The sequence below is a fragment of the Alligator mississippiensis genome, chromosome 12, assembly GCF_030867095.1.
Source record: "Alligator mississippiensis isolate rAllMis1 chromosome 12, rAllMis1, whole genome shotgun sequence".
Lineage (NCBI taxonomy): Eukaryota > Metazoa > Chordata > Crocodylia > Alligatoridae > Alligator > Alligator mississippiensis.
Window position 1 is genome coordinate 21,817,997 of NC_081835.1, and position 22,480 is coordinate 21,840,476.

At 45.2% G+C, this 22,480-nt stretch overlaps 1 protein-coding gene across 3 annotated transcripts in view; it reads right to left on the minus strand.

Moving 5' to 3' along the window:
• CCDC66 (coiled-coil domain containing 66) overlaps positions 1 to 22,480 on the minus strand; it is a 48,454-nt gene that overhangs the window by 15,500 nt on the left and 10,474 nt on the right. For 2 of the 3 annotated variants that reach the window (XM_059715467.1, XM_059715468.1), the window contains exons 5-14: positions 21,367 to 21,538; positions 21,115 to 21,218; positions 19,829 to 19,956; positions 17,560 to 17,736; positions 15,143 to 15,274; positions 10,873 to 11,126; positions 9,884 to 9,968; positions 8,670 to 8,831; positions 1,353 to 1,500; positions 788 to 922 (exon numbers count right to left, since the gene is read on the minus strand). In XM_059715467.1, coding sequence (XP_059571450.1) covers positions 788 to 922; positions 1,353 to 1,500; positions 8,670 to 8,831; positions 9,884 to 9,968; positions 10,873 to 11,126; positions 15,143 to 15,274; positions 17,560 to 17,736; positions 19,829 to 19,956; positions 21,115 to 21,218; positions 21,367 to 21,538 — 1,497 coding nt within the window. The remainder of the gene's footprint in view (positions 1 to 787; positions 923 to 1,352; positions 1,501 to 8,669; positions 8,832 to 9,883; positions 9,969 to 10,872; positions 11,127 to 15,142; positions 15,275 to 17,559; positions 17,737 to 19,828; positions 19,957 to 21,114; positions 21,219 to 21,366; positions 21,539 to 22,480) is intronic. The other variant, XM_059715469.1, reaches the window with a different exon arrangement.

Consider the following 22,480-nt stretch of genomic DNA (forward strand, 5'->3'; position numbering starts at 1 on the left):
TTGGCATGTTACAACCAGACCGCTTACTGATAACCCTAAGTATTGGCATGTTACAACCAGACCAATTTGAATTTGCTAGAGACAGAAAATAGATTTTGCTAAACCCTTGATGGTACTCAATGGCTGTGTCCCCATGAGCATGCAGTTGCTGTGGGAGGAAAAAAGCAGCAGCACAAATTCATGCCACTACTTTCTGCCCCAGAAGAGGCCCTGTACACATGGGTTTAGCACAGGGAAAAATGCTCCAAGTTGGGTAAGAGAGGCTGGGGCCAGCACCTGGGCTAGTCCCAGCAGTCTTACCTGGGGGCCTCCTGGGACTCCAGCGGTGATCTGGATGCGCAGAGCCTGGCCAGCAGCTTGAAGTGTGGCTGTGGCTGGCCAGGCTCTGGTTTCAGGCAGTGCACACTTCTGTCATGTGCAACGCTGTGCTTTTTTGCTGTGTGCTTCTTTTTTTAAACCACAATTTCCCGATATCTAAATTTGGCTCCATGATGCAGTGTGGAGAACCAAATCACGTTCACGGGGTGTATTTTGTGGTGCTCCAAAATGCACATGCGCACTCATGTGAACGTGGCCAATAAGGCTCACTTTTTATAAGTCTCTGCATGCCTTCTCTACCTAAGACCCATAATATCTCATCCAAGGTTAGCTCTTCTATTTTAGCTAATAAAGCATATTAGCTTAACAGGAACTATCTTGCCTAAGTGTTCACTGGTACTCCATGCTGCATAAAGATGATTTGTTTAGCCCCCAACTAAATCATAATTAGACTTTTGGAATTTCATACCTGTCTGCACAGCAGTGTCTCTCCTAGGGGAGGTTTCTTTTACATTCTGATCCATCTTAGAACTAAAGTCTTCAGAGAAATTATCATGACTGAAATTTGAAAGGTCAGTTTTATAATTCACGCATACTGAATCACCTAGAAATAAGAAGCAAATGACTTGATTAAAGAATTTAATATTTAAAACACAGTATCAAATTAACAGTATCACCATGGATTAGTACTTCTGAACCCAACTCTGCTACCGGCTCAGTTGGACCAATTCCCACTCCATTACCCTCTATGTCTCTTAGGTCTTTTTTAAAATGTCTATCAGTGTCTTCATTTCTGAAATGTGAATAATATTATTGGCTATTTTGAAGCTTGATTAATATTGTATAAATTTAGGCTGCTGAGATACTTAATTGAAAGAAGCTATAACAGGGTAAGTCTTGTTCTGTTTCTAAAGCCAAGGAGCAATGTCTAGACTTACTATTAAAGCAGATTTCTTTTTGCTCAAAAAACCCATCAACTCTCATTCAAAAACCAAAGGAATGTACAGAAGGAAATATCAAAGTTTGATACTTGCCTCCTGCAAGGTTCTTCTGCAGTTTTGAAATATCATGTCCTTTCTGAGCCAAGTGTCGAATACGCTGTTCCTGTTTCAGTCTCTGTGCCAGTTCTTGAGCTCTCTGCATTGTCTGATACAGTTTATTTGTTTTAAGAGTCATGATTTCCTATTGTAAAAAGGAGGTAAATATATGTGATTGTTCATTCTGCGAACAAAAACAAATAGTGTAGCATAATCTCCTCCTGACATTTACAATTATCCATAATTTTGGCTACTGGGGGATTTATATTTTTTAACTTTTTCTCCTGAACAGAAAAAAGAAAACTGAATGGTACGAACAGGTACAAAATTTAACCCCAGCCATTATGTAATGCTAATAGAGAGCAGTTCAATGCTGGCACCATAGCAGAACGAGGGGCAGAGCTCAGATGCTCAAACATATTTGGGCACCTCACTCTACTTCATGTTAATGGGAGTTAGGGCCTAAAGATCTGGTCCCAGGCCCTAGCTTCTTCATTACCATGTTGCCTGAAGGAAAGTAAAGAAGCAAGAATTAGAAAATCATACATCCTAATTCTACCAGATGGAGACAGTAAAGCATTCCCAAACATACCAGTACCACTTCATATTTTCAAGGCTCAATGGATTGAGGAGGAGAAGACAGGAAAAAGGAACACCTCTACGGTGCGGGGTTATTCTATCAGCACACTGCAGATTTCAGAGTAGAAAGATGCTAAAGGTAGGGTCCCATCAACGGTTCCTAGTATACATTATAGTTTGTCTTTTACGTGCTTTTTACATGGTCTACAAAATACATAAATTGTACTTAAATTCTGATTCCATAAAAGTCAAATTCAACCAAAGCTATCCAATAAAGGCACATTTCCTGACAGTGCTGTGCCATTAAACAGAAATGCAGTAAGGCAGATCCTCAGTACAGAGGCCATAGTATCTGTAGAGATGGTTTCAATTTCCATGCACATTCTGTGTTCTGGGTGGTGTAAAATATACCTAGAGTCCACAACTTCTCCTCCATAAGGGGAAAATAATTCCAGTTAATGTGTGGTTCAAATCTTTACTTAAATCTTTTAATTTAATTTTGTTCCTTCAACAAGTTTGTCTATAGGGGTATGGATGAAGCCCCAGCACAAACGGAAAATCTGGATCCGCCAAGACAACAGAAGGTACCACTTAAAACTTTATAAAATGAAGTTTACCTTGAGTGTTGTGAGGTGGGTAAAGGATTTATAACAGTACTAGGCCCCGGGGGTGGCCGTGACTCCCCCTGGTGGCCACGTAGCTCCTGTCCTACTCTGGCTCCTTGGGTACCCTCCCTTTCCTCTTACCTGCCACACCTTTGATGGAATAATTAGATTATGAAAAAGGGGGCTGCCCCATGGTCCCAGAGTGAGCCCTCTTCTATTCTTGGTCCAGTGGGTCTTTCCTAGACCCAGCTGATCTCAGTCCTGCTCTCACATGTTAAGTGGCGCCTTCCTGGCCCTGTCTGTGCCCCCCCCCAGGTCACCAGTTACCTTACGGGCTATTAATGGCCTCCTACCACTACGGCTGTGTGAAGCTTTGGTCCCTGATTCGATAGAGATTCGGCTTGATTTGGCAGCCAAATCTCCGAATCCGAATTGAATCAGGAGACTCTTTAATCTCTCTGAATTGGTTTGGAGAGATTTGAAAAGATTTGGCAATTCAGATTGTCGCAGGGCACCCCAGTGCCTGCTCCTAGAGAGGAGAAACTGCCAGGGAGAGAGCCCTGGCAGGGCCAATTGAGCACAGCTGCGGGTTGCCGGAGCAACTAAGTGGAGCCAGCTGCCTGTAGGGGGCAGGGCCTGGCCCTTATGAAGCCCAGGGCTGAAGCCAGGCTAGCAGTTCTCTGCCAGCAGCCTGGGAGGCAGGAGCTCTGGGAGTGAGGATGTGGAAAGGAGCCTAGCAGCAAGTACCATAGTCATATGGAGCAATGTTGTTATGGCCATAGGGCTTCGGGTTTGAGTTACAGTCAGACGGCTTGAGCTTGCATTTGTGTTACAGCCTAGGGGCTTGTGGTTTTGTTTTGACGTTGTGATATTACACCCGGAGGCTTGGGTGAGGCTGTAGGGGTTGGAGGAGGCCTCAATCATAGGGACCCCAGAGAGTGTGGGGTGCCCTAGCGCCAAGAGGGCGCATTAATTTCACAGCGCCAGTGAAGGCGCAGCTTGCACGCCAGTACAGGAGTGACTGGCGGCGAGGAGCGCAGCCAGTGGGTCGCGGGCGCAACCGGTAGGTTGCAGACGGGGGATGTAGACCCCGGATCGCGTGCGGGGGGACATAAACCCTGGCCCCAGGGAAAGGGGCGGTTTTATTGAGAAGCCCAGGGTGGGCATGGCGAGCCCCAAAGAGGGGGAGCGCCACTTTGTATTATTGAGAAGCCCCGTGTGGGCACGGCGAGCCCTGAAGAGGGGGGGCGCCATACTGAGGAGCCCTAGAGAGGGGCAATTACTGAGAAGCCTGAGACGGGCATCCGAGACGAGCATAGCGAGCCCGGCCACAGGCTAGTGCGGCAACACCCCTCAGACCGAGGCAGGGCGCTGCGGTTGCCCCGAGAAGACAGGGAGTAGCAGCGCGGTGCGCCGGGGTCCGAGAGGGTATCCGTGTGGTTGGCCAGGGAAGGGCCGGGGCCCGCTAGGGAGTCCCTGAGCGGGACCGCACCATCAGGAGAGTCCCAGTGAGAGGCTGGGTGCGAGAGAGAGAGCCCAGAGTGGGCTACACTTTAGAGGAGGCCCAGGAAGCGGGCGTACAGACCTAACAATGTCTATTACATCTGTGAGGCTTGGGGCGTGGTATTAGGGGCTGGTAGGAGCCACGCATAGCCCATAAGGCTAGGGTGTCCGGGGAACACCCACCACATCGGGAGACCCCCAGGGGGTCTAGAAGAACCGCGGGGACAGAGGTCCCGAGTAGCCGTGCCCAGGGAGTCATAGGCAGCCTCCCTATTACATTTTCCAACAAGACGTGGCGGGCAAGAATTGGAGGGTGCCTTGGGCCGGTGTGACACGGAGCGAGGGACCTCGAGGAGATCACGGCCCTCCGCGAGGACCCCACCATGACACAGATATAGACACAGCTTTAAATGTTTTTTCTACATACCTCAAGATACCAGACGGCTTGTGAATGCTGCGATGGTGGGGCGGGTGGAGTGTCCCACAGGAACATGGGGGGCTCCCCAGTGTGCTTGGCAGGAGACCCGGAAGTGGACCAGAAGTGCTTCTGGTTCACTTCTGGGCCCGCCAGGGAGCATGCAGGGGGGCCCCCCTGTGCCCCTCCAGCTCAGCAACTGGTGCCTCCTGGGTCTGGGTGGGCACCTGGGGTCACCCCATGGCCAAACACCAAGCCGGGGAGGCGCAGGGGCCGCCCTGTGCACTTGGTGGCGGACCCAGAAGTGGACCGGAAATACTTCTGGTCCACTTCCGGGTTCGTCGCTCAGCACATGGGGGGCCCCCCCTGCACTCCAGTGGGACACTCCAGCTGCCCCAGCATTGCAGCGTTCACAAGCCACACCTGGTACCTTGAGGTATGTAGAAAAAAGATTTAAAGCTGTGTCTGTGGCTGAATTGCTGATTGTCCAAATCAGCATGGAATCTTCAGATTCGGATTTGTCTGAATCGAATCGGGGACAGTGATCCGAATCAACAAATCAAGTCCCTGATTCGGGACAAATCCAAATCCAAATTGAACACAGCCCATTTCACACACCCCCTACCTTCCACCCCTGCAGCCATGCCCAGGTTGGTTATTGGTTAATCACTACAACGTCAGGTTTCCTTAGGCCTCGATACTGTTGTTGGGGTCTTGACATTCCCAGCCTCCACCCCTTTCCTCTAGCTGGGCTTCTTAGCCTAGGCCGACTGCAATGGGCCTCAGCTGATTGGCTCCAGACCCCATCTTGGGTTCTAGGATCTTGCCACTGGTTTTCATCCCTCTTGGGCTCTGGGCCCCTGGCCTTCGTTTTGTCCTCTTGGGCTCTGGGCTGTTGGCTGCAAGCTTTGTCCTTCTCAGCTTTCTGCCTGACTGGTCTTGAGAGCCCCAGCCTCCTCCTCCAAAACCTCACATAACCCTCAAGTACTAATGTGTGCATGGTGTGCCCCTCAAACACCCCACTGTGGCCTTCTCATTAACCCCTTATAGCCATTCCTTGTCCATCAGTATAAAGCGACCTGGGGGCCCCTCCCCCTGGTTGCCATGTTCTCCCTGGTGGTGTGACTAGAAGTCCTACCCCCTAATCCCTCATCTTTGCCACCGGAAGTCCCTTTTCTTGCCCCTGGAAGTACTTGTTTTGGGGAGGGGGAGGTTGCCATTTTGGAACCAGAAAAAAACAAATCATATACTAAAAGTCAAACATCTACTATAACATTTTAACATTCTTAAAAAATTAGCCAATTTTGCCCATCATCCATTGCCCTAATGATGGGAGGGGGGAGGGGGGATGGGGAGGAACAGAACCCTGGGTCCTCCCCCCCATCTAGGCCCACTCCCCCCCACATTACCTGCAGGGAGCGGGGGGGGTGGGGGGGGCATGGGCGAGGCCAGCCCTGCTGGCCTTGCCTCCCACCTTCCATCCAGTCTGTTGCCACCACCTCCAGGGAGCACAGCTGGGGGGGAGGGGGGAGCATCTGTCAGAACACTTCTTTGAACTCTGATTGGCTCTTTTCATAGTCCAATCAGAGTGCAAATACAGCATTATGGAAAGACAGACAGATAGACTTAGGCTGTTATAATATCAGAATATATTTTTGTCCTGATTTATGTGTGTTCGCGTAGTGTATATAGAAGTTATTGCAAAATAGCTCAAAAATAAAGTCTTACTTTTGTATACCTTGTGGGGGGAGGGGTGTGTGGTTGGGGGATGAGTATGTATGTGTGGTGGGTGGGGGTGTGTGGGGTTTGTGAGGGGGTGTGGCTGTGTGTGTGGGGTGATGTAGGGTATGTTGGGGGCTGTGGGTGTGTATGTGGGAGGGTTGTGGCTGGTGAGGGCATAGTGTGGGGGTTTGTGAGGTGTGAGGGAGGGTGGGGAGTGTGAGCTGCATGTGGCAGCAGGGAGCAGGGAAGGCTGCTAACTCCATCATGCGGGGCTTCCCCCTGGTGGTGCATGAGTCCAGAGCTGCATATGAGCCCCGCTTGATAGAGGCAGCCTGGCCTGGCTCCACTCCTTGCCACCATGTGTAGATCCCAGAACTGGCTGGAGCTGTGTGCTACCCAGTGGCTGCGCCTGTGCAGGCCATGAACATATCAAGTGCCTGCTGCTGCTGCCACCACTAGTGGAAGGGACTATGAGTCATGAGGGGTTATGTGGGGCGGGGTATCCATACCCCCTGCACCTTCCCCCATGCTCCACCCACCTGAGTTCCATCTGGGCTCCATGCTTCCGCCAACCCCACCTCCATGCTCCACGTTCCTGCCCAGCTTCAGCTTCCCTACCTGGTGCCTGGACTGCGCCCTGCAGCAGGGACAGGAGGAGAAGCTACTGGAGGCCAAGGAAGCCAAGCAGGTCCCCCACCAGCTGCAAAAGTGGCAGCAGCAGCTCCACCTGGAAGCTGTATGTTTTGGCCAGGGCTGGGGCTGTCCTGCGCAGGAGGGTGGAAGCAAAGTGCGCAGGCTGGGAAAGGTACAATTAATTGGTGGGTGCTTGCAGGCCAGATGAAATCGCCACAGGCCATATTTTCCCGCCCCTGCCTGTCTTAAAAGGCCCTTACCAGCTCTGCTGGCTTTATAGCTCTCTCTCAGTAACAGAGTCAGAGCTCCCTGTTACAGGGCTCTATAACACATCATCAATTATGACTTTTCTAAAATGTACTGTGAGATCTTCAGTCCTGGGCATTGGGTCAGGTGCACTAGCAACTCTCTCAATCTCACTAGCAGCAAGCAGCGGGCAGAGTGCAAACAGCTCCACCAGGCTACACAACTCCAGCATCAGCTCCATGCTTGCAGCGACTGTACGGGCACCTGGGGGCGGGCTACGCTGCCCCACTGTCCGCCCCGAGGTGCCCATGCAGTCGCCGCCAGCACGGGGCTGATGCCAGAGCTGTGCAGCCTGGCAGAGCTGTTTGCACTCTGCCCGCTGCTTGCTGCAGCTGCCCAGAGCCCGGGCTGGCTCCAAACAGCTGCACCAGGCTCATCACCTCCTTGCCGGGAGCGGGGGAGAGACCAGGGCTGCGCTGCCTCAGACCCCTCCCCCACTGCCCACTCCAAGGCGTGCCTGCACGCGCCAGTGCAGAGCTGATCCCAGAGCCCGGCACAGCTGTTTGGAGCCTCCCGGCTACAGGCCCCCCAGCTCTGGGGAGCTGCTGTCAGCCGGGATCCCAGGCTGCTCCCAGCAGGCAGCTGGGATGCTGCAAGCCCTGCTTGGAGCAGCCTGGGCTCCAGAAGCTACTCAGAGCTGGGGTAGCTGCTGGCATCCACCAAGCCCAGGCTGTGGGGCAGGGGCTCTGGGTGGGGGGCAAGGGGCAGTAGGGCTGAGGGGCAGGGGCTTGGGTGGGGGGCAAGAGGCAGTAGGGCTGGGGGGCAGGGGCTTTGGGTGGGGGGCAAGGGGCCGTAGGGCTGGGGGGCAGGGGGTTTGGGTGGGGGGCAAGGGGCAGTAGGGCTGGGGGGCAGGGGCTTTGGGTGGGGGGCAAGGGTCAGTAGGTGCCCTCATCTTGTCTTTCTGCCATGACAGCATTCTGGCGCTTCCGAGGTAGCATTGTGGTGTTTTTCAGCACTTCAGCCAAAAAACGTTGCCTACCCCTGCTCTAAAGGATCAAGCTCCATCCATGAACAAGCTCTATCCTTGGAAGTTTTTAAGAGGAGGTTAGACAAATACTTATCTAGGATGGCTTAGACAGAGATGATCCTGCCTTGAGCAAAAGGCTGGACTTAGATGACCTCCTGAAGGCCCTTCTAGTCCCAATTTTCTGTGATTCTATGCAGATCAATAATCTGAATGTATATTTTGGGACTGGCAATTTTTTATGTTCAGAACTTTTACTGGAATTGTCCTTGTAGGGTTGTATTAGTGCAGACTTTGAACTCAAAAGCAGAATGCAAGGGCTTTTGTGACACTGCCATTAACATACTTAAAATGATTAATTTATATTAACTGTACGTGTGCAGCAAAATACCTTGCACTGCTTCAAAAAGGTCATTTGTGATGTTTAATTGTGGTTGCAAATGAAGTTTCAATGCTACTGTTGTTTCATGCACTGAATAATAGTATTATTCATCAATTATTTGTACATCTAGTAGGAACTGACAGCTCAATTAAATCTTGCCATTTACTTGCACAGAATACAAAGTCATTACAATGCTAACACTCACATCCTTTTCTTTTTGTTTGAGCATATCTTCTTCAAACTGCTTTTGCATGAGTTCTCGTTCTCGTGCTAGACGGCGTTCTTCTTCTTGTTCTTCCCATTTTCTCTGCTCTTCCTCCAGTTGCTTCTTCCTTCGTTTTTCCTCCACTTGAGCCATTATAGCTTTCTAGTAATGCCAAAATCATAATAAAATTAAGTATAATTAAAACATATTTCCTATAAAACATGCATTCTGCATACTTTAGTCTTCTGTGCATACATTAGAAAATATATCTATATATACATATACAATATGAGTTAAATACAATAGAAAATATTTTTGAACTACAAAAAGCAAATGGAATTTAGTTTTCTAGCAAATTTAGCTCAAGTATTTAGAGCAAGAAGTAAACAAAAGCAAAATAAAATTTTAAAACAAGCCTCAAAATGCACAAGGATGTACATATATGCCCTCTCCATCCTATCACTTTGATTTCTTTTTTTTTTTTTTTAAGATCAGCTCCCTGATGTGATAACAAAGAAATTGGTATAATCTGAGTTGGTAGTTTACCCTGAAATAGATCAGCTATAACAGGGGCAGGCAATTATTTCAGGCCGAGGGCCACTTACTGAGTTTTGGCAAGCCATTGACAGCCACATGGGAGGCAGCCAGGGGCAGATAAATATTAATTTTCTACATTTTTAGGGGCCCCGCGGGCCGGACAGAATGGCCTGGTGGGCCACATTTTGCCCACCCCTGAGCTATAATAAGTGTATGACATGGGACCAGTCTTCATTTACACTAAAACGCTCTACATTGTTTTGGCAGTATAAAAGGACCTGCAGTGGCTGTAAATGTATTTATAGTGTTGTAAAGGCAGCTTTACTGTAAATGAGAAAAAAAGCACATTCATGGATCAGGAATTCTATGTTTAGTTATGATCTGTGGAGGTTGAAGGAAAGAGGCACAACAATACTTTTAGGTCCTGAAGGATGTCTTATATTTTTGCCTTGAAAATATATAATAATACTGCAACTCTTAAACCTGTACCTATGAGTGAAATACCATTATAACTGTTTAAACAGGTATTCTGAAGCACAGATGGTGAAATAACTGCTCTGGGGTCTAGAAACCACATATTCTGGAACCCATTCCCCTACTCTTAACTGTATCAATTTGCTTCCATTTTTTCATTCTTTCTACTCTGAAAATTATATCAGTTTCAAATATGATTGCACCTGATGTTCCAACTGTTTCTGCCGCCGCCTGTCTCTTTCCTCAATTTGTGCAGGATCTAAAAGAGCAGTCATTGAACGAAGGAAACTGCAAACAGAAAAAAATGTAAATATTTTGTATTTAAAGAAGAAAAGAATCCCACAGCCTTAATTATTCTGACTTCTCAGCTAGATTGTATTTTCATGTCATCAAGGTTGTATTTTCATGTCATCACATGGCACTTTTATTCAGAGAATGTCTGTGTTGATTGTCTGGCTCTACCTTCAGGTCATTCTCATCCGGCTTAAATCATGAGGCATGTTTTTCTATCCATATCGTGCTCTAACCTGCACCAAAGCTGTCCACATTGTGCCGCTTCTTAAAGTACTATGATATATAATCGATTCCCTTGCACAGTCCATCCAGGAATCTGTCTGCAAACTATTCTTCTTCTGGGTTTGTCTCTACTTTTGGGCAATGGGAAAAGGAACTAGAGTGAAGAAGGACCAAAAGACAGGAACAGGGAATTGTGGGATTGCTGGTGGCCAACTTCCTGTGCTCCAAAACTACAGTGATCACAGGAAATTCCAAACACACTACAGAAAAGAACAGGAGGTAAGCAGTGTCAAAATCAATCCCTTACCAGGAGTTCAGTGACCTTCCAACCGTGGGCTGAATTTCTTCCAGAGCCTAAGGTAGTGCTAACAAGTTTAAAGTATAAATAGCCAGTATGTATGGGTTTGTGACTGAGCTAAAGGTTAACCTTAACTGTCAGTGTAGGCACAGACCCAGTACTATGGAGTTTCACTGTAATCAATGAGATTGAATAAAAATGTTAGACTTTTTTTTTAGTGAGTACTAGGAACACGTGTTTTTTTTTCCTAATGGTATCATGTGAAACAAAAATACAAGTTGCTAAAAAGCAGAGTAAAAAACAAATTAATGCAAAATCTAAGTTACGGTTAGACAGGAATGGATTAGGAAAACTACTGTAGTTGAAGATTTCACTCACTTGGCTTTCTGACTTTGTTCCAAAGCACTGTTTTCAATAGTTTTCCCTACATTATCCACCTTTGAAGACAGGGTATGGCCTAAAGCTGCAGGTGAAAAAGGATGAATAAAAGCAGTCAGCTCCTTAGGGTCGGGGGACAGACAAAGAATTTCAGGCTGCTTTTTGTATGTTCCATTTAAGGGGTGTTGTTGATTAGCACTAAGGTGGTTCTTTAAAGAATCAAAATGCATTGCCCATCTGTCATGCTCTTCAGCCTAAACAGATATGAAGCAACAAGAAAATGAAAATACATTTAATTACATTCAGTTACATAAAGTATGTTCAACTACATATTTTTAAGTTATAGTGCTGTTTTGACAGAAATTATACATCAGGACTTGCTACTCTGCAAGTGCTGCAGTGGAACTATAGGATATGGAGTCAAAAGGAATCAGAACTTGTGGAAGAGGTGATATCTTTTATTAGACCAACTAGATGTTTGCAAAAAAAAAATCAAAATGGGAAAATGAAAAGGATCGAAGTCTTCATCCAACATTCAGACTAAACTTTTTGGTTAAAAATATTCACAAAATATTGCTAAAAATCTAGAAAGTGCAAAAAATAAAGTTATCAAGAAGCCTTCCGTCCCATACAACGTAAGCAAATAACAGATCAGAGTTTTCTATTCTGCTTTCTTTGCAACCTGGTCTTAAAATATATATTATTCTGTTTCATAATATTTCTATTAATTTTGCAAGGCTGTTTAATGATTTAGTTATATCCCCCCTCCTCCTGTTGCCCATGTATTTTCTCTGTAGCACTACACACAATGGCAGCAGCAAGCTTTCATGCTTTTTAAAAACACTCTCTTTATAGCCATGTATGAAAAAAAACTTTTATTCATCTTTCTCAAAGTCCCATTATTTCCTCCACTTTAGTTCTGGACAGTAATTCACATGGTATATTTTGTATCAGGCCCTTCCATTTGGAATCTCTCGATTTCTTTTCCCTAAAAACTCTTCAGCCAGACTCTACCATCCGAAAAGAAATACTGCATCAATACTAGGAGTGCCCCATGTTTAAGGTCCTTGCAAAGGTGGGAGCTGCATAAAGCCCAGTCTTAGGGAAGAGCATTTGAGTGTCTTTACCCAAGGCAACCATGACCTCCCAAAAATCACAAAGATCCTGATCAGAGGCAATGGTAATATAATTCTTGCATTGCCTGCAGTTTCTATAGAGGAGATATTTTGTTTTTACTTCCAGAGCAAGCTGTCGTCTAAAAGCACCTGGAGGTGTGTTCTTTTGCAAGTAGGCATTTTTTACATGACACCCACAGAAGCCAAAAGGACCAAGGTGCCCCCTGTAGGCCTTCTCTTTATTCAGGATAAACAGAAAGTTCTCTCATCCTTCTCCACTGTATTTCTGAAGAAACTGGAGGGTATAACCTCAGTATTTGCTGCCTGAAAAAGAAATTGCTACGTCCCATCTAAAGTTCCTCTTAACGCTTTTCACAAGCATAAACCTTCTCTGGCAGAAAAGACAGTCCTATATTAGAAAGCTAAAATAAAAAGTAAAAAATACCTCATCTTGTACTAGTTCTCCACCTCTCCTAGGTTTTTAAGTTTCTCCTTCCCTAAGAAAGATAAACTGCAACTGTAACTGTAACCTGGATGAAAAGCCAGAGCAGGGAAAGATTTTTTTCTTGCAGTATGCTTTGCTGGAACATAGAGAGATATAATATGTCTAAACTAAAAAGGACGTTGAAGAAAAGATTAATGCAAGTATCTTCCTTCCCAACATAGACTGAAAAACGATTACTGTGATACACCTTGGTGGGTGTTACTTGCTGACAAGAATCAATATAAAATTAAAGGATTGGACAGCTAATGAAGTTTTACAAATTCCAAGTTCAAAGGTAGGCACAACAGTGTGCTTTTAAGTAAAGAACATGCAACAATCACATTTAAAGCAATTTTTCCTTCCTAATAATCAAAAACAAAAACATGGTCAGGGATTCTGTGAAGTAGAAGTAACCATGTGAGCATCCCTGACAAGATTCTTAGAAAAAGCCATTTTTTGGTCTGTTAACCTGAGAAGCATTAATTTCCTAGAATGAAGAATATCTGTTCCAAGAATTACATGACTATTGTGTTAAACTGTATGAACTTTGTGCCATTTACATGTTTTTTCAATGCAGAAGGCAGACTCAGGCTGTAGAAACTCACTCCGAGAAAATTCTGTAACAAAATCTGTGTTCCCTCTGTACTACACATTTATTCCTCTCTGATAATCTTAGTGCCAGATCCAGAACAGTGGAGGCCACAGATATTATAAAACAGAAATGAAAACATTACCTAATAATGGGATATATTATATTAGTTTGTATAACTATGTGGATAAGATAGATAGACACTGAAATTAACACTGAAGAAGTTATTTACATGGTGTCTGAAGGGCTCATTAGGCCAGCAGATTTATTGATAAAAAACAAATTAATCTTTCTTCAGTTTCATAATAAGGAGACCATGTAGACTACAGGGGGAAGTAACTGAAGAAGAAAGAAACCACCAGACAATGGATTTTCTATTCTGCAAGAGCTGCAAAGTCTTTAAATATTCTATCTGAAGATAGATTCATGCTTGCTAGAAATTAAATTTACATATTTTAAAGCTTTGAGCTTTTTAACAGCAAACCTTGAACACTGCTTCACTGTGTAGTCAAAAAAGTTCATACATGATGCAGATTATAATTTCAAGAAACAGTATTTCTATACTACTTTGAAGGATGAGGAGTCACACTCCAATCTCTGTCCTTTCATCCTAACATTTTTGAAATCATCAGGATGTCCTTTCCCCAAGTATCTTGTCTTTGTTTATAACCCCTTGCAGCTGTAAGCCCTTTCACTCAGTGGGAAAATGACTATGATAATAATATCAGAAAGTTTCTCTCTGAAGCAAACTCTTTATGTATCAAAAAAGATATAGAACAGGTTTTTCTTCCCTATCAAGGTTTTAGAGTTAGTTTCATAGTTGCTAGGGTCGGAAGGGACCTAAGCAGATCATCTAGTCTGACCCCCTGCCATGGGCAGGAAAGGATGCTGGGGTCAAATGACCCGAACTAGGTGGCTGTCTAGCCTCCCTTTGAAGACCCCCAGGGTAGGGGCAAGCACCACTTCCCTTGGAAGTTGGTTCCAGCTCCTAGCCGCCCTGACAGTGAAGTAGTGCCTCCTGATATCTAGCCTGAATCTACTCTCAGGCAACTTATGGCCGTTGTTCCTTGTTACCTCCGGTAGTGCTCGGGGGAACAGTGACTCTCCCACTGCCTGCTGGTCCCCTTGGCAAGTTTATAGGCGGCCACCAGATCCCCTCTCAGCCTGGCTAATTGCTCCTAGGTACTTGTTTTGCTAGGCTGTCATATAGATTAGGGGTGAAATGCTGAAGTCAATAAAAGTTTTGCCACTGACTTTTGTTGGGCTAGGGAATCAATCTTGATTATTCAGAAGCACTGGATACCCACACATTCCAATCAATAAGAATTACAGGTGTGGGGATAAGGTTAACTGGAACCTAAAAATTCAATTAGCTTTGGAGATAGGTCAGCTAACTGCATTATTGGAAGTTAAAGCAGAGTTGTTTTTTCTTAAAAAGGCTGGAAAGGCTCAAGAGGACAGTTCTGACTGACTCAAAAATTCATCTTGGAAAACTGGATTAGAGCTAGTATTTGGAAAAGGGGCACTTCCCCATCAAGATAACCTTGGGGGTTATATTTTGGAAAAATTAAGAACTAATGAAATCCACATGGAACTAGTAGTTCAAGCCAGGGGTGTGAAAGTCATTTAAGCTTAGTCTGAATGTGGTTGGGGTTTTTTTTTTTTGAGTGCTGGAAGGGGACTCTAGAGAGAAACCCTGTATTTCATTGCTCTAAAAAAGGAGGAATTATGAGGCACACAGAAGGAAAATGTTAGGAGGAACTAAGCCCTATCGTTTGAATATTAACACCTCATAAGAACTGAAATGAAATATGACATAATGGAGGGCTGAGTGACAGAAGAGGGAGCCCAGAGTGGCAGTAGCTACATCCCAGCGGAGGGCAAAAGCTGTGATGCCAACCTCAGAGATAAAAGTATTCTAGGTGGTGAGTTGCCCTTGTGAACTATATTGTGCCTTTTAATTACAGATCTGTAAATATTCTGTTATCTGCAATTTGATATTCTTCTACCTGAGCAAACTGGAAAGTGAAAGTTAAACAAAATATATTTTTATTCTAGACCATCATTCTAAATTACAATTACCTTTGACAAATTATGTTTCTCCTCTATTTTTCGCAATTTAGCTTCTTCCTTTTGTTTGTCCAGCTCTTCAAGCCACTTCTTCTGTTGTTCACATTTCACAGTACTAATAGGGTCTTCTACTGGTGTAGTTTCCTAAAAGGAGAAAAATGCTAGTCTCTTAATTGTGTACAAATTTAGATTCTCTGCTTTTTTTAAAGTAATTTTAGCGGAAATTGTGCCCTAAATTTCTAGGCAGAATTAAACTAATCTCTTGCAAAAGTAGTTCACATATACACCTATATAATATCTGAATGTTCCATATATCATTCTGCCTCTTTAAAAGAGCAAAACTATACATACTTAGAATAAAAAAGAAACCTTCTTTTTAAAAGGTCCCACTGCTCAGTTTGCATTCCAGGAGTTCAGCAAGCATGAGTCATCAGTGATTACAGTAGCAGGAGAGTAACTAACTGCTTTAACTAAGTCCTCAACTTTTCTTAACGGATACTGTCGCAGGGCACCTTGGTGCTCTGCTCCTAGAGAGTGGAAACTGCCAGGGAGAGAGCCCTGGCAGGACATAACGAGCACAGCTGCGGGTTGCCCGGGGCAACCAGGAAGTCAGCTGACCAGAGGGGGCAGGGCCTGGCCTTCATAAAGCCCAGGGCTGAGGCCAGGCTGGCAGTTCCCTGCCAGCAGCCAGAGGGGCAGGAGCTCCTGGAGCTAGGATATGAGCACTGCAGGAACTGCTCTAGCTGAGTGAAGGAGGGCAGCTCGAAGAGGTTTGATCACCATGGTTTAGCCAGGCGGCTTTGAGTTATAGCCAGGAGGCTCGAGTTTGTGTTGTTATGTATTACACCGGTGGTTTGGGCGAGGCTATTAGGGGTTGGAGGAGGCCTCAAAGGGACCCACAGGGGTGTGGGGCCCTAGCGCCAGTGAGGGCGCAGTATTCTCAGGGGGAACCCCCAGCGGTGTGGGAACCCCGGCGCCAGTGAGGGCGCAGTATTATTAGGAAGCCCAGTGTGGGCACAGCAAGCCTCAGAGAGGGGGCAGTATTATTAGGAAGCCCAGCGTGGGCACAGCGAGCTCCAGGAAAGGGAACTACTGAGCAGCCCAGTGTGGGCACGGTGAGCCTCTTAAGGAGGGCTTAGCGCTGCGGTAAACCCCTGAAAAGGGCAGAGTACTGCGGTGAGCCCCGGCGAGAGGGGGTAGCGGTGCAGTGAGCCCCGGCGAGAGGGGGGCGTAGCCGAGAAGTCCCCAGAGTGGGTGCAGAAGGCCCCAGGAAGGGGGCAACATTGAGAAGCCTAAGCGTGGGCGCAGCGAGTCCCAGACAGGGGGCGTTATTTTAGAAGACCGAGTGTGGGCTCAGAGAGAGCCCCAGCAAGGGGGGGCATTATCGAGAAGCCCCAGCGCGGGCGTAGCAGGCCCCAGGCAGGGTGCTATTGTGAAGGCCCCAGACCGGGGGGCGACATTACACAGAAGGCCCCAGAGAGGGGTGATATTACAGGGAGGCCCCGAGTGGGCTCTGAGAGCCCAAGAGGGGGCAGCACAACACAGGAGGCCCCAGAGAGCGGGCAAGTGTACACAGGAGGCCCCAGAGAGTGGGCGAGTGCATAAAGGAGGCCCGAGAGACAGGCAGTGTACGTATAGATAGACAAACGTCTATCCCATCTGCGAGGTTTGGGGCATGGTATCGGGTGGTTGGAGCCACGCGTAGCCCATAAGGCTAGGGTGCCTGGGAAGCACCCATCATACAGGGAGACCCCCAGTGGGTCCAGGAAAACACGGGGACAGAGGTCCCAGCTAACTGTGCCCAAGGAGACATGAGGCAGCCTCCCAACTTTACCTAAACATCAAAGACGTGGAGGGCGAGAATCTGAGGGTGCCCTTGGGCTGACTTGGCACGGAGAGGGGGCCTTAAGGAGATCACGGCCCTCCTTGTCGGACCCCGCCGTGACAGATACCTACACTATTTCACATAGTAGAACTCCACCCAGATCCTGGAGCTCACATTCAATAAAATCTGACTGAAATTATTCTCCCATTAAAGTCTTCAAAATATTCACCGTAAGCTGCAGTTAATAATAAACTTTCTCTTTTTTATCCATAGCCTCAGCAAAAATTGCGTTTTCTATTTCTACAAGACTTATACCTAATAATTAACTTTTTTGAATTAACATATTAGTTAACAGATCACAATCTAAATGTTCTTCTTGATGATGATCCTGCTTATGTCAATTCTAAAAGTATTCTCTTAGACTGCACAGGAAGACTTCCTGGTATCAGTATCACTGACTGTAAACACTGCATTCAGTGCACTCTAAATGACAAGGGAGGGAAAATACTCTGAGCAGTCCTATTAACAGAACTAGTGAAGATGCACACCCAAAATAGCAAGTTCTTCTTGCAGATAAGAGGCTGCATGCAATTTAAATTCTTACCCCTAATACAAATGCTGTACGAATGGCAGCTGGCAAGTCAGGAGAACTGAAACTAGAAGAGTGCCCAGTTGGACCGTATGAAATGCTAGGTGCAACTTCACTAGTCTCTGCAGTTAAAGTGGTTCTAAAAATGTGATTTTCTTCAGCAGTAATATTCAAGTCAGTTGGGAAGATAATCTGCAAATAAAGTGGCTTCATGACTTTAAATATTCAGTATATTTAATTCTCTCAATCATCTTTTTCATTGTAAATACTCTTTTAAAACAATACGTTAGCATGGTAATGCAAACTGCTATTCATGAGAAACTTTGCCAAAACTGCAATGCATATACAATTATTGCCATCTGGCAAGTCTGAAGAAGCTCCTGAATCAATGTGTCTTAAGTAAATTTCAGTTCTTACACTAAAATGAACACTTTTTTAGGGGTATCAAATGCTACACAGAAAAGCAGTAACCTAGGTCCAATGAAACTAACAGAGACAAACTAATTTTACCTTTCATACTGTTCTCTAAAAAGCTATAATTTATCAAACTGTATTAGTATTTTTAAACCTCCAGGAAAGAAACATACTTTCAAAGTCAACATCCAGTTAGAGTGAGTATTAAATTCCTGCATAATATTCAGAGGGATGGACGATTTTGTTTTATACATTTTTTATTTCTTATTAGTGGGGAATCCATCCTGCTCAGGCTTGCACAGTAGTGGTTTGTAAACAAAGATATTTTTTAAAATAGGCCGCTCATCAATTTAACAGATGTTAGGGATGTAAATATGATTTAAAAATGATCCTCTAATTATATTGGTTAAACAGTTAACAAATAATACATACCTAGTTTAGTGACCTCCAGGAGGAACGGCCCAGCCCCAGCCCCTTATGTCTTCACTGTGTGCCCAGCAGCAAGGATTCTGTGGGGAGCATTAGGGCTGGAACAGCTGTGCCAACACCTCTCAGGAACACCCTGGGGCCACGCTCACTGCTCAGTGACACCTCAGACCCAATGCCACCTGCTCTGGCTGCTGCGGCTCCGCCTCGGGCCAAGCCAGCTGCGTGCTCAACCCTGCCCCAGGGCTGGGCCAGGCCCCATGCAGCCCCAGCACCACAGGCAGGAGAAGAAAGGACACAGTGTGCCCAGCGGAGGCCACCCCACTGGGACTGGACCTCCCTTTCCTGCAGGGCCAGTTGGGGAGGGCTCGGCCCAGCAACATGAAGGAGCCTTCCAGGGTCAGACCGTGGCAGCATAAATGCAGTGGGAGGGGCTACCACAGGGCTTGGAGTCTTGCTGCTGCAGCAAGAAGGCCCTGCCTGACCTCTGGTTGGGGGGGTCCCAGCACCTCCCTCCCTCCCCTGGCACAGGGGAGGTCCACAGCTCCAGCTCCATCCGCAGCCCCAGCCCCTGCCTGCAGGGATGAGGGGAAGCCATGGCTCCACAGTGCCCCCTAGTGGCTCGGCTGCGCTCACCTCCCCATACCCCCAGCTCCCAGCCAGCAGCCTGAGGCTCACACAGCGCGGGGTGCACGGTGAAGACATAAGGGACTGGTGCAGACACGTTCCTGCCAGAGGCCACTAAAAGGTAAACAATATAAATAGAATTGTTGTTTAACTGTTTAACAGTTTACATCCCTAATGGGTATATAGTACTTGGATAATAGGTCAAATGTGTTAGACAACAAAACTAGTGAATAAGCTGCAATATTTCTTAACTAAGAATAACGACACCATTTGTAATTCTTTTCAAGGTACAGAAAAAGAAGAGGGGAAAGGCTACCAAACTAGGAATAAAGACCACCAAGGATCATTTGGACTGTGGAGTAGCACAGGGGGAATTATATGATTATGAACAAAGCTGAAATTGAAGGCAATAAGATAACATGGCTAATTTAACTTGATAAGACTAGTCTCATGGAGGTATAGCAGGTGTCTCTTGCAGGACAGATAAGGTAGATTGTTGCCTATCCTACCCAGTAAAGCCTCCATTCTATCACCCCTAGAGGCTTTGTTAAGGACTTGCAAAGCAGCTCTATTACTCTTCTGTGTGGTGGAGGAAGTGCAATCTCCAAGTGTACTGCATAATAACTTGAAATTTGTTTTGGGATTTGGCCTGAAAAACTGATTCAACAAGTAAGCACCGGCTATACTCTGACAACAGGTTCTTACATGCATAAATAATTTGAGTAATTCTAGAATATGAACAAAATACACTGCTAGATGGGGAAAATAAAATGCAAGGCACATGTTTTTTCTTTTTATAGTTCATTGCTAGACATACCTGAGCTTGATAGGCTGTTTGTAAATTCTCCAAATGAGTTTTATCAATACCAGGTTTCCCCCGAAAATAGCATTTTGTCTCTACCTCTGAAGTTTCTTTTAGTTTCTTCTTTAAAGCTACCTGCTCATCTTTAAAACAAATTCATTAGAACTACTGTGTAAACAGAAATAACAATAACTACAAGAGAAGTAATAAAATGCAAGGTGACAACATAATGGACAGATGTTGAGAGGCTCTGCCAAGGAGAAATATCACTCCCAAGGCTTTAGAAACAGAAGAAATGAGAGAATCTATATTGAGAGAGCATAAAATTCAGAGGACAACCAGTTACTCAGGAAAATATCTAATATTTATCTCAGTCCATTTTTTGCTAGTTAGTGACTATAAATTTACACCAGGCTAGAACTGGCATGTCATAGTACCAGGTCCAACCTAGAAACTAGATTTTAAAAAACAATTCCGATCCAGGTTATGTAGAACTTGTTGTATAAATGGGAAGCTGCATTTAAGAAAATAATTTCATTACTACAATGCAATTTTCAGTTAACTTAGATCTTTTTCCCTGAAAAAAATATTTGAAAAGAAGTATTAAGTTACTCGTGCCTGCAGGTCAACAAGTTTTGTTGCAGAGGAGGGTTGTTTTGCTTTTTTAACACAAGGTAACCACGGGGATTGCAGAACTGTGTGTGGTTTCCTACACATCTGTTTAAAATGATGAAGAGGGACCAAATCCACCTCATCTTCATGGTGGTTCTTCTCCCTGCCAAAACAGTGTTTGTGTTCCGCCTGCTGACTTTGCGGTAGTGGTTCAAATTTGTGGGTCAGATAGCACAGCCAGTATACAACAGTTCCTTTGAGTCATCTCAACTGCCAAGTAGCAAGAGGGTAGCGGTTATACCCAAGATACAGCCTCAGTGCTTATGAAGTATGTTTTTTGTGTCAACAGTTGCATTTGATTAACAAACTTAATTTAGTTAAACATAAGTAATGTGGCAAAAAGTCATTTTTTAAGTGGTCTGAACTTCATTTCAACCATGTCAATTTTATCTGGAGAACTGTATTAGTACGAACATACTAACAGTCAATTTTCTTTTTACCATTCCTAAATTTTGAAATTCTATTTAAACTTTGCTACCTTATTCTCTGGGACAGATACTGTTATAAATCTAAATCCACAGTAACACTAACGTGCCGGAAAACAAAATTTGATTGTCTCTACATTTTATTAGGGGACCGATGCTACATTATAATACATTAATTTATGTTGCAAATATATCTTAGGATACCTAGTTCCTTCTTCCACTGGGCCCTCTTTGCTTCTAATAAGGTTTTATCTCCTTCTCTTTCACCCAGAGTACTAAACATGTCAGCAGGTTTCCATGTGTTCTTGCTGAAGAAAGGAAAAAAAAAAGCAATTCAATGTATTTTAAAAGTCAAGATCCTTATTTTAAATTAAAAGTTAACTGACATTACATATTTCAATGTACAGATGGAAGAAAAAACTTATATTGCATGCTTTACTGAACAGATCTACCTACATAATAATTTTATGTTCATCCTGCTGAGATGCTGCTTGTTTCGTGCTTGAATCAGAATTACTTTCATGTGGGGCAGATGAAACTTCAGCAGCTTTCTGGAGTAATCCCATAATATTTTCTTCCTCTATCTGATTAGCAGCAATAGCAGTAATAGCAGAGTTTTCAGCTTGGTCTAACAAAATAAAATATACATTACTTATTTGTGACCTGGTAAATCCTCACTTCCACACTGTCTACAATATGAAAAGTAAAACCTGGCAAATTCACATCTTCTACCTAAAATGCAAGCTCTTCTGGGTAGGAACTTCTGCTTACAATGTATATGCAACGTCTAAGAAAATGTGGTTCTGATCTATAGTGCTGAGCTGAGGGGGGGCGTAGCCGGGTCCTGGCAGGACGCTTTGGTTAGGGAGGGGTTCTCCCTGCTTCTGACCAGCCCAGCAGGCAATTGATAAGTGTTTATCACCCCTAACTCGGTGCCCATTAAGAAAACAACAGAGAGACATTACCAGATACCTGTTGAGTCTGCCTTTGTCCTGTCTGCCACAGCATGAACTGTAGCCAGCATGTGGTCTGCCAGCTAATACACAGACACCTCTCAGCATGGCAGAGGGAAGCAGGAAATTCCTGCTTAGCAGGGAGTGGTGAGGGGAACAGTGGGGGAGCAGCCTGCAGTCTCTGCAGAGTTCCAGCCAGGGAGCAGAGGGGAGGGGCCAGCTGCTGTAGAGCAGAGCCCCGCCCAGCCCAGACAGCATGCCGGGATGCTGGGGTAGTCTGATTTAACGTAAACCAGCAAGGGGTCTGGGACAGACATCGCATAAACCGGTTTGGCCCAAATCAGTTAAGTCTGATATTACATTCAACCGGGTTTATCTCAAACCAATTTCAGCCATTTTCAAACTGGTTTATGTGAACTGAACATCTGTTCTGTTACAGGTTTAAATCAGTTTCTGATCACTTAAACCGGCGTATGTGTAATGTCTGTCCCTAGCCTAAAGAATATGCTGGGACAACCTGACTTGATAATAAAGTTTCAGAAGCAGTCAAAATCTTTTATAAGCTGTAATTTTTTTTCTTTGGAAACAGAACCTGTTTATATCATGATGTGGAAATA